This window comes from Girardinichthys multiradiatus, chromosome Y (assembly GCF_021462225.1).
Source record: "Girardinichthys multiradiatus isolate DD_20200921_A chromosome Y, DD_fGirMul_XY1, whole genome shotgun sequence".
Classification (NCBI taxonomy): Eukaryota; Metazoa; Chordata; class Actinopteri; order Cyprinodontiformes; family Goodeidae; genus Girardinichthys; species Girardinichthys multiradiatus.
This window is the reverse complement of record NC_061818.1, coordinates 26,369,726-26,386,008: the sequence shown is the minus strand read 5'-3', so window position 1 is coordinate 26,386,008 and position 16,283 is coordinate 26,369,726. Positions and strand designations below refer to the sequence as shown.

Here is a 16,283-nt window from a genome sequence, read left to right as displayed (position 1 = left end):
AGATTTACTTCCTCAAAATGACTTCTTGTTATTTTTGGTTAGATTTTCATGCTTTCTTGCTTTTTCACTTATTCAACAGCACAGAGGAAAATAACCAACCTCGTGCCTGACAGGGTATATCTACCACCTTCTCCATTTCTGCAGTGATATGACTTGGTGGCTCTTTTAGGAACACAGGATATTCTGTTTCAGAAACACAGAAAATAAAGCACACCTCCTTTAAAGCCTAAAATTTATCCGAAAGCACATATCTTTTAACCCTTTTCTGTTGTACACATCATCAGTTAAATTACCCATGGTAGTGTATGCTCTCAATCTAAATTCTCTCAACAGGAAAGTCAGCATGCTGAGGCAATACCCAGCTGCTCTGAGCGGGGTTGTAGTGTCAGCTGTGTTTTAATTACCGAGAACATGCAGGTAGGCACCAGCGGTGACTGAGGGGACACTGCTACTGCGAAGTGATGCCTCGCACTCGTAGTAGCCACTATCACTGACTGCAGGCAAACTAAACACCAGCCTGCGACCGAAATCCCTAATTCCTGTATTGACCACCACTCCGTCTTTCCTCCAAATGATGCTCATTTTAACAAGGGGTCTAAAGAACAGAGAGGAAAAATATATGAAAAGCACAACAAAGGGGCAAAAAATAGAGAATGTGGTTTTAATACAAACTTTTATGCTGTTTCAAGGTTAAAGAGCGTTGGAGTATGATACATCTGTCATTCTGATTAAGTCTTTGAATTGGAGATAATAGTCAGAATTCAGGGTTGGGATTGTGTGAGATAGGGAGAGCAGAGCAAAGCCTTGAATCAAAGGGAAGAATGGAGGAGAGGTACAAAATGAGAGATGTGCAAAACACTTTTTCGATCATGTTCAAACAAAAGATTTCCGGACTCATTTAAATCACAAAATCAGATGTTGAGGACCAACTAAAGTAGAGATTTGATCATTTCTCTGTATATTCTTGTCTTATTTCCTCCAACTACATATCTTTTTGTGAATACTTACCTTGCATTGGCTACACACTCAAGGATGGCATAATTTCTCCCCACTGTGACTGTGGTGTTCTTTGGGGGGATGATGATGGAGGGGGCAATAGGGTCCGCAGGTCCTCCAACATCTAGTGCATTCATTGAAACACACAAAAGTGAAACCAATCTATAAAAGCACTCCATCTGATGTAGCCTGTGCATCTGCCTGATACAGCCAGCTGAGCATGACTAGGTCCTTACACATAGACTGACAGTCTGTCACTATCACCAGCAGGTAGCCAGTTTTCTATAAGACAACTATTTCCACCTCTGTCTGTACTCTCAGATCCTTTTTTTGTGGCCCACACAGCATTTCCCTGTTCTAGGTGTTAGACCAGGTGTTAGAAGCCATTATGTAACGTAATTGAGACAAACACAAAAGGCGATTTAATGCAGCACCATCACTCACTGGTTTCACGGAGCCTCCAGCCATCCATTGATTCGCTGCCCTCAATCAGTGATCTCTCTCTGAATCTGATCTCACCCCCCCTCTCCACAACCCCCACCCACCTCCCAATAGGATTGGCTATGGGCTGGTGAACTCATATGTGTTTGAGTGAGCGATTGCACGTTTAGGGTGTGCTGTACGTGTGTGTTGTGTGACCATGTGTTTATGGGGGCTCAATTTTCAGGGCTAGCGCAGGTTAATAAGGTTCCTAATCAACTTTTTTATTATTAGTAATGTTATTCTACGCCACCTCATTGTGAGTCTCACCCCTTCGTAGCTCAGTGTTTAATCTCAGCAGTGCTGTAACAAAGCTTCCACCTCAAACACTGCCTGTAAACGTTGAAGGAGACCTTCTAATGGCTTATTCCTGCTGTTGATTGAGCTATGGATCAGCTCATCATTTCAATACATCAAATATATTTTAAACCTATATCAGACAAAGGTGTTATGCATGCGAATGTTCTTAAAAAATGTAGAAAGATTTGGTCTGTTAGGCCAGTTTTGCACAGGTCAAATACTTAGTGACCACAGATTTAGACATGGGTAAGGGTTAGGGTAACCCTAACCCTAAACAGACACGCATAGCGGCTGTAAACACATAGTTTACAGCTAATAGCCAGGAGAAAAAGAAAGAAGACATTTTTAGAAAGTAATAAGTATGCTTCAGTTCTCGTTATAAGTTTACATATACTCAAAATCAGCACAAATGCCCTATTATTTTGGACTTTTAATTATCTGTTTTAAACTATTTTAAGGGTGAACTTTTAAAAACAAGGATTGAATTTGAATTTGTGGGTTATCCTAAATTTCAAAATTAAGAGTTGTATAACCGTACAACCAACTGTGTCCAACTTTTAACCAATAAAGTGAAAGAATCATATTTTTTATTCCAGTACGACTGACAGCAAAACAGCCCACAGCATGACGCTGCCACTACCATGCTTGATGTTTGCTACAGTTTTCTCAAGTTAGAAGGCCTCAATTTGACTCTATTTTGGTTAAAAAGCTCAGTCTTTGTCATGTGGAAGGCTGTAAATTCCCATCATGCTTGAGGATGTCAATTCTGGAGAAGGGGGTTCTCTGTCATTCAGTACTTTTTAAGTCCATCTTGACATTAAACTATACCAGTAGTAGCATGACTAAACAGGGCAATGAGCCCAAACACATCAAAACAGGTTTTCAAGTGTACATATTCAGTTTACTGGCTTACCAACCCCCAGCCTCAACTCTATTTAAACTCTGTGGTCTAAGCTTCTGTGGCATGAAACCAGCCAATTAATATTAACACTACCAATTCTTTCAAGACGAGTGGTTGAATAAAATTAGCCAGAATTACACCAGTACCTTGCTGACTGATACAAAAAAGTGAGCGTTTGAGGAGCAACCTCCTAAAGGATATTTAACCAAATATAGGTCTGTGTTCCTGTTAGTACATGTATGAGCCTGTGTGTATAATTCTGACTGCTTTCTGGATTTTGGACAATAAACCCTTATACCTAACACTTACAGGGCTGTGTGTCGTATAATATTTCCATCCTGAAAAAATAGCCCAAAGTTAATGTGACTGGATGATTACATTTTAAAAGTATGTAAAAAGGATGGCTGAAAATATACAATTATAACATTTAAATTAACCTTAGATTTGAGTTTAATAGAAGAAAAAAAAGAAAATTCCATACAAAGCATATTGTCAAAGGCTTTCATGGATAAAACACAGTGATTAAGTTCCGATGTGTGAAATTAAGTCTCATTTGAACATTAACATTTTTGCTGCAGGGATACAACCTCTCTAAAAATTGAAAACAGGTGAATTTTGTATCACTGAAGACGACTGAAAGGTTAAAACTATTCCATACTTCCCCATTACATCATTTCATTACAGCAGTACAAGCACAGAATCAGGGCTGTTGTTGACTTTATTATTACAATAATTGATCAGCACAGTGAAGACAAAGAAATCCATGCAGAAAAAGCTTTCTGTCAGAGTTTCAAAACAGAAGAAATTAAACAGGGTGTATATATTTTCTTGTGAGTCCAGGGGATTTGTAAGGAAAATCTAAATCCTTTGGGTCAAAAGTTATTGGGCAGAATGTAAGATTTCAGCTTTCGGGGATCTGTGTAGTTTTTAAGTCTAATTAAGCAAAGGGATTTAAGTGGAAAATGTGATTGATGTGAGTTTTAGCAGAGGGGGAAGGAGAAGGAGAGTTGACTGATGGACAATCTTCTACCTATACTGCTGAAAAATGAATAAATGGTTTTCTAAGATTAAAAGCTCAGCACATTGTATAATTAAGATTTTTCAACATCTATGTTTTAATGTATGCTACAGTTGAGGGGAAATGTGGTTGTTTGCTAATTTAACATTAAAAAGTGTGAATACAGCAATGTTTTTCTTTACCCCATAAGACATGACTGGCTCCCTGCGGAAACTAATTAATGCATTGCAGTTCATAAACTCCCTGTGTTGCGAATACCTCAAGTGTGTAATCATCCAATTAAATGTCAAAATTAAACAACACAGTGACCTGCATAACAAGTTCTCGCTACTTATGTCACTGCATTGTTTACATATGTCATGGTCCAAAAACAAGTGTAAACCTAAGTCATGTCTTTTGTATTTCACACTCTGAAGAATAAAACCAAACACAACAAAGTATCTTGCCACTTGAAACATTAGGCTATGCCAGATTGTTTTTTACTTTTTACAGTCAGTTTTGGCTCATTTGTATGCTCCTTCAAGGACACAATGCCCCCTTTGCTGTCTTTTCTTTTCTTATTTGCATGTGTGTGTGTCTTTTATCTGCTGAATTTCTTAAAATGAACAAATGCTGCTCTGAAAATCTTATTGACTTTCAAATGCAAACACACAACTGCGTGATCTACAAGGTCATATCTGGTGAATTTCAAGATATCTGGTCCCAGCAGATGGCTGTGTCATGCACATTGATCACAAACTTACAAAGGCTGCATTATAGACGTTTGAAAAGCAGATGCAGAAAGTTTTTTTTTAAGACTGTATAGGCACTAATACAAGTAGCTTAAAATCTTTATCCAACACTTTGTATCACACAAAGGTTATGGGAGATACAGTGATATTTAAGATGTTCAAAAACTGTTATATTTAGTGACTTTTAATTGGCTTGGAAAGGGTAAGCAGAGAGGATTGATTTATTTAGATATGAAAAAGGAAAGTGTGAAAAATTATGCGACTTTGTTTAGATAAAAAGTGACAGTAGGTGGAAGGGTTGGTGAGCATAAGCCAGTCTCTAATGATTTGGATTCTTATGAGCTTGATCTAATGAAGCAAAAGAGTTTGTGTTACAACAGGGGTCCAATCTAAAGTTTTTTAGTGTTGGTGTCGTTTTCCCTTTAAATCTTTGCTCTATGTCATTTTCAGAAACCTGCTTATCAGAAGGTGGCTTCCAAAAGTATCCATTCGTTTAAACATTTTCACATTTTGTCCTGTTAGAATAAAAATCTTGACTGTGTTTCAATGGTTTTATCTGTGATACCCCAACACAAAGTAATGCTAAATTGTGCAGTGGGAGGATTTGAAAACATTTTACAAATCTGACAAGGACAGCATGCTTTTGTGCTTTTGACAGTCCTCAAAAAAAAACAATGAATCCAGTCAGCTAATTTGTAAATAGAGTTCAACTGTGTATATTTTAACCTCAGTATAAAACAGATGTTCTGTGAAGGCTTTAGAAGCTAATTACAGCATCATGAAGACCAAAGAACACAGCAGACAGATCAGGGATACATTTTTTAGATCTTTAAAGCAGGGCTAGGTTATAAAACAATATTTACTGCTGTGAACATCTCACAAACCTAACAAGACATGGCCATCCACCTAAACTTAAACAGGGAAGCAGCCTATTTATTGAATATTCTACAAATCTAGCCTTCACACAGGAGCGGAAATAAGAAAGCCATTGTTCAATGAAAGCCCTAACAAGTCCCATTTTAAAGATTTTGGACAAATGTTCCAAATTAAAATAAACTGCAAATTGCAAGCCTACATGTAAAATGTGATGAAAAACTTATACTTAATTTCAGCTTGAAGACACAATACCCAAAGCGAAACATGGTAGTGGCAGTATCATGCTGTGGGCATGCTTATCTTCAGCAGAGACAAGAGGGATGGTCAAAAGATGTTTCAACTATGTTTTTTTTTATTATTGTTTTATTTGGAACTTAACTTCACTGAACCTTTTTATCTTCTAGGCTGTTATTTGTGTGCGTTTGGACTGGAGGTTGAGCACAAAATTGCGTCCAGCCCATTTTTGTAGATTATTTCCCCCTGAGCTGGTCCTCCTCTGGTATCTCACAGTGTATAGGGTTTAAAAGCCAAGGACTGCTACTCTAAATTGTGTGAAAATATGTAGGTAGAGTGCTTTTTAATAAGCTGTGCCAAACCTTACTCCTGGAAAGAAGAAGTTCACTATCCAACAGGACAGCCCTAAACATACAGCAACAGCTTCAACAAAATGCTTTAGATCAAAGCATATTTATGTGTCAGAATGGCCTAATCAAACTTCAGACATAAATCCAATTTAAGATCTGTGGTAAGAGTTGAAAATCTGATGTTTAAATTTGCTCTCCACCCAGTCTGATTGAACTTGAGCTACTTTACAAAGATAAATGAAAAAAAAAAATTCTGTCTCTACATGTGAAAGCTGTTAGAGACATACGTCAACAGGCTTACCTCTGTACCTGCAGGTGGTTCAAGAAAGTGTTCAGGCAGGCTGAATACAAATGCAATGCACACCTGTCCAGTTTCAGTTTTCTTTGCACTTCACAATCATGCAATATTTGATGTTGGTCTGTCACAAAAAAGTCCAACAAAGTACAGAAAAGTTTGTGGTAGTAGTTACAAAATCTCTAAAGGTTCAAGTGGTATGCATAAAGCCTTTTTCAAGGATCTGTGTGGCTGTACAACCTGTGACCACATGTGTAATGTATAGCCTAAGCCACAGATTACAGGAGGATTGTAAAAAAAAAAGAGGACAAACTTTGGGCTTCAGGTATTCAGTACTAATGAAGGCTGTTGAACAAGACAAAAAAGCCCACCAATATAGGGGGGCATTTCTGTTCCTACTATCTAAAGTGGAAGCCACCTATTGTAGAGCTGCTGTATTAAATTAATCTGTGTGTCTTCAGCTGGAATAAATAAAAAAACAGTTATTTTTAAATGACATTTTCATCTGTGCCAGCTTGTTGATGCAGTCTGCTGGCGACACAAACAATCTGTTGGTTAGCAGTGTCTTACACAGCGTGGATGAAGACGTCTGTTGCTTAACTGCGAAGTACACTTGAGTGCCTGTGAATGTATGTTGCTTCATGCGCACTTACTCTCCACTGTGAGGGTGATGGGCTGACTGGTTTTGTTCTCCCCGTTCTTGTCATTTACGGCTTGGGTGTAATACCGTCCTGCATCCGGGGCCACGGTGGACAGAATGACCAGTGTGTTGTCCAGAGTGATGGCACTGATGAGAAAAAATAATCTCTTTAACTGCAGACGAGGTAGACTGAGATGAACGTAGTTGAATTTCCGATTAAAAAGACATCCTCAATCAACTGTTGTATTTCAAATGTTTTCAACACCTGACCAACCATACCTGCATGCACACACACACACACACACACACACACACACACACACACACACACACACACACACACACACACACAGATCACTAAATCAATGACGAGTTATTTCTTACAGTCAACGAATCCTAAAGATAAACTGACACACCAGCATGCACATATATTATGTCTAAAAGCAGCACACAAAGACAAACTTGTGAGCACTTCCATCTACAATTCACCATAGTGTCTTAAAGCAATTGCTTTGAATTTCCTACAGTTTTTTTTATTTTCTATTGTTATTTTCCATTTCTGCATAACCGACGGGATTTCCTCTCTTTGTGGTCTTCTGAGTAATTCTACACATACTAACACTAATTAATGGGACTTATGACATAATTATACAACTGATTTATTTTGAAGAGCAAGACTTAAGCCACTAACAGCTTATCATCCAGTTGGAGTAAAAATGATTTCAAATACCTGTACATACAGATTTCAGACTCAATATCATGTATCATAATCAATCCTAGATTTGCTTGGATAATATTTGTCTCTGTGCTTTAAAATAATAGATTTGTCTCACAAAATTTTCACAAACACATTTCTCACCTATTAAACAATATGCCATGGTCAGTTTTTCAATTTATTTAGCTATGTTTCTTAATTGGAAAAAAATCTACTTTCCTGAAACACAAACATTCTGTAGATTAAATTAAATTCATCCTTCAGTTTTTTTATTTCTATTCTGTAGAGCTCCAGATATTTTAAGGAAAAAGTTGTAATAATTAAATGAATTTGTTTGGGAAAATAACTGGAAGAGATACATTTCAATACTACATTGCTGCAACAATCATTTAGACAAAAGTTAAGGAAAACATATCTCCTTGTTGAGGGATGTTAACCTAGTTAAAGCTTACAGATTATGGTTTTGGGATTGTCAGATTCAAACTCTGGCTAAAACAAGTAAGGTTAAACCAACAACATCACAAACAAGAACTCTCACTCTGATATTCATCACATTTTCCTTCATCCAATATTTTCCATGTAAAAAAAAGTCCAACAGACTCAATCACATTGCTTCAAAATCTACATCAGAATCTGTGAAGAGTTGCTCATCTATTACACAGTTTATTAAAGCCATTCAATCACCTTGAAAGTTACATTTTGCCTACATTTATCACTGTTTACCATTAACGTTTTCGTCTATTGCTACCATTACTGAATTAAGTGGTGGTTTTGATATGGGTGATATGACTCACTGCCCAGGATGCCACAGTCTTGGGGGCAGCCAGCCCACCTCACAATGTTTTTAAAGTTGCACAATATTTTGCTTTGCCTTTTTGCACATCCCATCGGTGACGAGTGGGCCCCCTCAGTATTGTCGACAGTGTACACTCTATCATATATATAATGTCACTGTTGACTGGCCAATGTCTTGGCTGGATGAAACTATCTGATTTGCAGCATTTAATTTTCGACTGGCCATTTCTGGTTCAAAACATAAAATGCTAATTAAACCTTGGCTGAATTCGCCTAAACTGTACATAAATCATTTAAAGCAAAGTTTAAAAATTACAAAACATTTTTATTTTTTTTAAAACATAAAAATATATATATTTTTTTATGTCTGATTTGTAGGGGCGAAAAAGAAATGGGTCTATCTGGGTGTAGACAATGCATAACTAGGGTTTTTTGCCATTTTTTTAAAACCCTGAAGCAGAAATTTATACTTTATAATCCAGTTGGGTTTTTATTAGAATTCTACAGTTGTTGAAAGGAAATGCACTTCTGGCTAATAGCTTTAAATGTATGCTGACAAGCAGCAAAACATACAGGTATTAGCTATGTCAAAGCTACACCAATAAATGTTCATAAAATGACCTCCCCAAATTTTCAGGACATCCTTTACAATCTTTTCTCCAAACACCAGCTTCTCGATAGACCAAATGCTGGTTAGTCTGACAGCCCAAGGTGTTTACGCCTTTGAAATGAAAGTTGACATTAAGCATGTGGCATGATTAGACTCTTCTTATATCTGCCACCATCTGCTTGATCGAAGTGGAATAAATGCTCCAGGACAATTAGGAGCAGCAGCTCTCGCAGAGTCAACAGACTCTTACACAAACAAACAAGCACCAATACACAGACACACACCTGTGAATATCAATGTGGCCTGACAGTAAGCAAGCAAGCAGTAAATGCTGAGTGGCCTTTCAGTGCGTCTCATCTTCACAGTGTTTTACTGCTTGTAAAAGCCAACTGTGTACTTAGCAGCTCTGGAATTGGATAAAGATTTGTGAAAGTGGTTTCTTGTACTTTTTTTTCTTCCCTCTTGCCTTTTCTTTTTCTTTTGCAGGAAAAAAACCCATGCACCGATCCATACCTCGAGCAAAAGCCTTGAGCTTGTGGTAAAAGTCTTCACAACAGCAATGACATAGTACATCTGCCCACTGAATAATATATAAGGAGGTGGTTTCCAAGGACTTGCGGACTGCCTACCTCAATTTGTCAGGATGGCAAAATTAATCTCAGGTGAACACCTCACAGTGTCGCCTCAGGAAAACTGCATATCTAAAAAGGTGGAAATTCAACAGGGACTAACCGTAGATGAAGAGTCACCCACTGAACCCCTGATGCTTACTCAGCCTCTGACAGATTCTTACCACACGTACAAACGCACGAACACAATATCACGCTCACAACTCCAACCGGGGCTAGAGCTGTCAGTCAATCATATCATCAATTGAGGCCTTTTGTCGAATTTTGTCTAATTGGTTCCCCTGCTGCCTGATCTACGTCTACCCTTCATTCATCCTGCCTGCAAAGTCAATAGGGGGGTATATAATAACCAACTTTATCACTGAGAGGTGATTCAGTGAAGAACACAAGGCTCTTGCCAACATTGACTCATCAGCTATTCTGCTAAACTTGGTTCACGGCATGAAGGGGAATAGGAGAAAATCAGCAAGAAGTATTGAACTTCTTGGGGCTCTCTGAAGAAAAAGTAATTCTGCTACAGCAGCCCAAAATTCACCAACATCTCGAGCACATCCAAACCCACACCCCCTCAATCCAAAAGAAAGAAAAACTGTGTTGGAATGCATACTCACATGCGGCTGCTCGAGGGAATCTTGCGCCCATCTCTGAACCACGTTATCTGGGGCCTCGGGAAACTGTGTATCCGTGGTGCATGGATGAGAACTCCCTCGCCCTGGGAAACAGTTTGAGATCTCTCACCCTCCACAAATCCACCCATGTCTTGCAGACATAAAAAATAAATGAAAGTGAGAAAATAAAAAGAAAGCACCACAGGAAAAAAAGGAATAAGAAAAATAATCATTATCAGTGTTTTCCTTTAATTAACACCAGCGACATGCTGTACTTTCACAAGAACAGCTTCATCGCCTCAATCTGCCAGATGTATGAAAATAAGCCATCACTTACAAGCAACCTGCACCTCAGTGCTGCATTGCATTATTGCACCCACTCGGTTTCGCACGATGCAGCGGTAGTGGCCAGCATGTGATCTGTCTAGTGACGGGATCAGGTACCTAATGGGCAGACAAAACCCGAGTGCAATTAGTCATCATCAGCGTGACGAACAAAGGCTTTGGGCTTTTATCACCCACGTTAAGGATGCTAAATTAATTGAGATGTTTAACTGAACACCTGTAATGCAGCTTAAATCATTTTCAACTTAAGAAGTAAATGTACTGAAATACAGTTGAGAACTGCAAATGTGTGACTCAATGTAGTGTTAGAGCAACAGAAAGAAGACATAGATGCAGCTGATTTCCAGACAGACAGGACTCATGAAACCCCATTGTTATCCTGTATCTTCAGTCTGTTCAATCAAATCATACAACCACCTGTCATATGTTTCAGACAGCTACAGCTCTCTCTCCCCTGACATGGTTTTGTGATAAATGGTTTGTGTGTGTGCGTGTGTGTGTGTGAGAGAGAGAGCGCGAGAGAGAGAGAGAGAGAGAGAGAGAGAGAGAGAGAGAGAGAGAGAGAGAAAGAGAGAGAGAGAGAGAGAGAGAGAGACAAGCCTTGTGCTGCAAGTTCTGCACTTTGAAAAAAAGTATTTATTTTGTTGTTACTTCTTTATCACACTTACTGGTTTAGGATCACAAAACTCATTTTAATATCAAACGTAAATAACTAGAGGGAGCACAAAAAGCAGTTTTCAAATTATGCTTTAATTTATGAGGTGAAAAAAACTATATAAACTAACTTGGCCCTATGTTGAACAGTAAGCAACCATTTTGTTAAATGATAAATTACCTGTGATTAATTAATTTGTTTGGAATGCTGAGATCAATTTTATATGTTTGATTACTGCCTGACCTGTATATTTAAAAATCACTTCAACAGAACCTGACAGACAACATGAAGTTGGCTGAAAGATCTCAAAAAGCAACACATCATGGCCCAATCTAAAAGAAATCATGACCAGATGAGACACAAAGTCATAGAAATTTGGAGAGGGTCTGGAAGGGTCTGCAGGAAGAAAACCCATGCACCGATCCATACCTCGAGAAGAGTCTGTCCTTAAAGTAGGTTTAAATCCAACTTGAAGGACATGGACCTTTTTGTGTCAGTAGGTAACTTTACATCAGAGACCACAAAAATCACATGTGGCATTCCCCAGGGGTCCATCTTAGGGCCCCTCCTATTCAATATCTACATGCTCCCCCTAACTCAGATTTTAATAAACAACAACGTAAGTTATCATAACTATGCAGACGACACACAGTTATACGTTACGATGTCACCAGGTGACTATGAACCCATTCAAGCGCTGGGTAAATGCTTAGAAGAAATCAATGCATGGATGGGCCAACATTTTCTTCAGCTGAATCAAAACACAACTGAAGTAATAATCTTTGGACCAAAGGAAGAGCATTTAAAAGTCAGCACACAGCTTCAGTTAATACAGCTAGAAACCACCAGTCAGGCTTGAAACTTGGGTGTAGTGATGGACTCAGACCTGAACCTTCAGAGGGACATAAAGACAGTAACAAGGTCAGCCTTCTATCACCTAAAGAACATCTCCAGGATTAAAGGACTAATGTCTCAGCAGGACCTTAAAAAACTAATTCATGCGTTCATATTTAGTAGAATTGATTACTGCAACGGTGTCTTCACAGGTCTGCCTAAAAAGTCGATCAGACAGCTGCAGTTAATCCAGAAAGCTCCTGCTCACTAGAACTAAGAAAGTGGAGCACATCACCCCGGTTCTAAAGTCCTTACACTGGCTCCTTGTAGCTCAGAGAATAGAGTTTAAAATACTTCTGTCTATAAATCACTGAATGGCTTAGCACCAAAATACATTACAGACTTGTTGTCAGTGTATCAACCACCCGGACCTCTCAGATCTTCTGGCTTAAATCTACTCTGCATACCCAGAACCAGAACCAAACATGGAGAAGCAGCTTTTAGTTCTTATGTTCCACTAATCTGGAATAAACTGCCGGAAAACTGTAAAAGCGCCGAAACCCTAAGTTGCTTTAAATCAAGATTAAAAACCTATTTGTTTAGAGTGGCCTTTGACTGTGGCATCTAAACATTATTAGTTACGTTTTCAGTCCAATTTTCCTTTCATTTTCTTATCCATCATTCTATTCTATTCTCTTTATTTTATTTTTATTTTTTATTTGTTGCTTGATCTTCTGTATCATTGTAATGCTTTTCCGTATGTACAGCGCCTTGAGTGCCTTGTTGCTGAAAAGCACTATATAAATAAATCTGAATTGACTTGACTTGGAAAGAGTTTAAAAAGCCATTTCTAATGCTGTGGGACCCTATTGAACCACACTGAGAGCCATTTTAGTGAAATTGAGAAAATATGAAACAGTGGTAAACCTTCCCAATAGTGGACAAAAATTACTTCCAAAATGACTCTAACACTAAATCAACCTTTCATCCAGATGGTCACAAATGAAACAAGGACTGAATCCAAAGCACTGCAAGTCTTGCTTGCTTCAATCACAATCCGGTGTTCATGATTCAACAATTAAAAGAGACTGGACAAACATGACATCCATGAGAGAGTCCAAAGTCCAAAACCACCACTGATAACAAGCCCATATAAAGGACGGTCTAACATTTAACAGAAAACATCTTGGTGATCGCTACGACTTCCGGGAAAAAATTCTGTGTACTGACGAGACAAATGTGGAACTTTTCAGCTTAAGTCTTCATCCTGCTACATCTTGTGTAAATCTAACAGAGCATCTCAGAAAACAAAATCACACTGACTATTAAACATGGTGGTGGTAGTGTCATGATCTGGGGCTGCTTTCCTGCTTTAAAACCTGGACGACTTGTTAATTACTAGAGCCATGGATTCTGGTCCCAACCACACAATCCTAAATGAGGCTGTCTTACCATCAATTTGAGACCTCAAGCTCAAGCACGCCTAGGTTATGCAGCAGGACAATGATCCAAAGGACACCAGCAAGCCAAATACCAACATGATGGTTTTGGAGTGGCATAGCCAAAGTCTGGACTGAAATCCAAATGAGATAATGTTGCATGAGAGCCAGGTTGGTTAGAATAGCTTTTTTCACTCAATAAATGAAATAATCACTTAAAAACAGTTTTTGTTATTATTTAAGTTATCTTTGTCTAATATTAAAATTTGTTTGATGATGAGTTTAACAAGAAAGCAAAAACAAAACTCTTTTAGACAAATATTTTTTCACAGCACTGTAGGAGTGTAACACAGCCAGGATTCCCGACTGCTAATTCGGACGTGGGATTTTAGAGGTGTGTGTATGTGTGGGGGTGGGGGGGCTGATTAAATGGATTCCAGTTCTCCTCTTTGATCAAGACTGGTGAAGAATAATAAGCAGAGGGCTGGCCTGCAAGGCAGACCCAGAGCAGAGAACAGGCCACGTGAGCAACCAACTGCTGGTGGAAGACAGAAGAGAAGATGAGGGGAGGAGCAAAAGATGTATGGGAGAGAGAAAAAAGACAGTGAAGGGATGCTGTGTGAGTCTGTTTGTGTGATAGCAGCGATACCAATCAGGCAATCCCACCTAAGAGTGTTTGTCCATGTCTTAAGCTCTGATCAGACTGTGAATAAAGTCCTGAAATAGAGGTTAGAACTGGATAGAATGTGACTTTCAATGCAGGCTGCAACTGTGACAGGCAGGGACACACACAGAGAGGCCGTGTTAGTGCAGACAGAAGCTTCCTCTTCCCACAATCTTTGGTGTCAGAGGAACTCACCATGATGGTGTTAAGAGGCTTCAAACGTGTAATATAACATGTTCAAAAGAACCATCCTGTCAGTAAAACACCATCAATCAGCTCATGGAGCAAAGAAGAACACCCATACTGCATGGGATGATGATGAAAAATATGCACTGTTGTATTCTATTACTACAATGATAGTTTTGACAGACCGAATAGGAGAGGAGTGAATAGATGCATTATCTCCTCACAACATCTTTGAATGCCAAGTACATTGTGAGACACAAATCAGAATAAATCTGAAATTCCCTAAACGCCACGTGCGAGCTTCCAAGGAAGAAATACAACCAAATCTGTGGCGAATAAATCCATGTAAATGAGGTTAGAATATGAATAAAAATGAGAAATTGTGCTATTAGTTACAGTTAAATGGCGTTAAAATGTTCTTGTGTGGTGAGATAATTGCACCAGGTGAATAAAAGCAATGATAACACAATTAGCTCTGGTGTGCAAGGTCACATTCCTCACCTGTATTCCAAGGAGAACCGCGTGAGCTCACTACCATTGTAGATCCATTTGAACTCGAGAGGCCAGCTTCCCTCTGCCATGCAGGTCAGGACCAGGCGATTTCCCTCCAGGTGAACCTGGGTTTGAGGAGGCTCCATCTTAAAGTAAGGTGGAACATCGTCTACTAGAAGAGAATAATTGGAGAAAAAAAATATAGTAAAACAAAATGTGTGATTAGAAGGACAGAAAGTGAAGCAGAAGGTGATGGCTGTTAGAGGAAAACATGAAATCTATGATTCAGTAACTCATTTGAGTAGTCTCACAACACATTTCAGGAGTTCACAGGAAATGAGGGCTCAGAACGAGCCATTTTCATTTTTCTTCTGCTCCTATTAGGAACTTGAAGGTCAACAAAAAATATTGCCAAAAAGCACATGAAATAAATTGCCACTGCAAACATTTCTACTTTTTCCCCTTTCAAATTTAAATGTGCTGGCAAAGAGGTGGAGGAGCAATTTGTGCTGAAAGGAGGAGTTTAAATGAACACTTCCATACCTCTAAACCACTAAAAAGGGGATGGGGAGGAAGATGGAGTTGAAGAGAGAACTGAAGCAAAAATAGACAAAGCATATTGAGAAAAATATAGCAATCTAAAAAAAAATTTTATGCAGGCAATTTAGATGAAGGGAGAGTAAGAAACTAGAAAACTATGGGAGGTGACGATGGTGGAAGGGGTTGCTTTAGAAAACACAAAGTTTCCTAGTCTTAAACCCTGCTTTCTGACAGGATGAGTTATGCTCTGTGCCTCCCTTCATTTATCTTTATAGTTCCCTAATGTAGCCAGATTATACAAGCCCCATCTGCAACGCTGCACACAGTCAGTCTAGCCACAAAAAAAGAAAGCCTTTAAGGTGCTTTGCAAAGTCCAGAACTGAGTTTGGAGACAAAGTGCTTTCATTTGAGCTAATGAAAAAGGCATGATCAGACCTATTGATCTGTCTGCCTAACCAGCCATGGGCGACACCGAGCCAATTGCACCAGTGTTTGTGGCGGGCTAATTAAAGTTGGTATTAATAGTTGCAGCAAGCCATCGGGGCCTGAAGCACGCCTGGTTGAAAGTCTGCTGCAGCAGCTAACTTACTGTCATGGCTGGTGTACCTTCTTAACTCTCCATCTCCCCCAATTCAAAAGATTTATGAGAGTGGATGCAGAGCATGGTGCATCGGAGCAAGGTAAATGTGAGGGCAATCCCACAGAGCAGGGAGGGGGACACAGAAAATGGAACCTGATTGAAAATGTAAATAAAAGAATAAGTCTGGACCTCTGTTTTTCCCCAAAGGTGGTCATGTGAGCAGAGCGTAAACATTTAACATGGTCCTGCCATCTCATTCAATACCTCTCTGAAGCCTGTTCCCCTTTCAATCACACTGTTAATAAAAAAGGTTTACAAAATAACTATAGCTTGTCTGTTTTAAAAAACAGTTTCTGTTTGTTATTTGGTA

The 16,283-nt window shown here is 38.9% G+C and overlaps 1 protein-coding gene across 1 annotated transcript in view; it reads right to left on the bottom strand.

Annotated features, from left to right (window-relative positions):
- The window catches only part of LOC124864217 (protein sidekick-2-like), a 146,217-nt gene that overhangs the window by 47,677 nt on the left and 82,257 nt on the right, over nucleotides 1-16,283 (bottom strand). The window contains exons 2-8 of the mRNA XM_047358903.1: nucleotides 14,803-14,965; nucleotides 10,516-10,622; nucleotides 10,182-10,329; nucleotides 6,835-6,968; nucleotides 1,009-1,120; nucleotides 405-595; nucleotides 100-183 (exon numbers count right to left, since the gene is read on the bottom strand). Of these exons, the coding sequence (XP_047214859.1) occupies nucleotides 100-183; nucleotides 405-595; nucleotides 1,009-1,120; nucleotides 6,835-6,968; nucleotides 10,182-10,329; nucleotides 10,516-10,622; nucleotides 14,803-14,965 (939 nt within the window). The remainder of the gene's footprint in view (nucleotides 1-99; nucleotides 184-404; nucleotides 596-1,008; nucleotides 1,121-6,834; nucleotides 6,969-10,181; nucleotides 10,330-10,515; nucleotides 10,623-14,802; nucleotides 14,966-16,283) is intronic.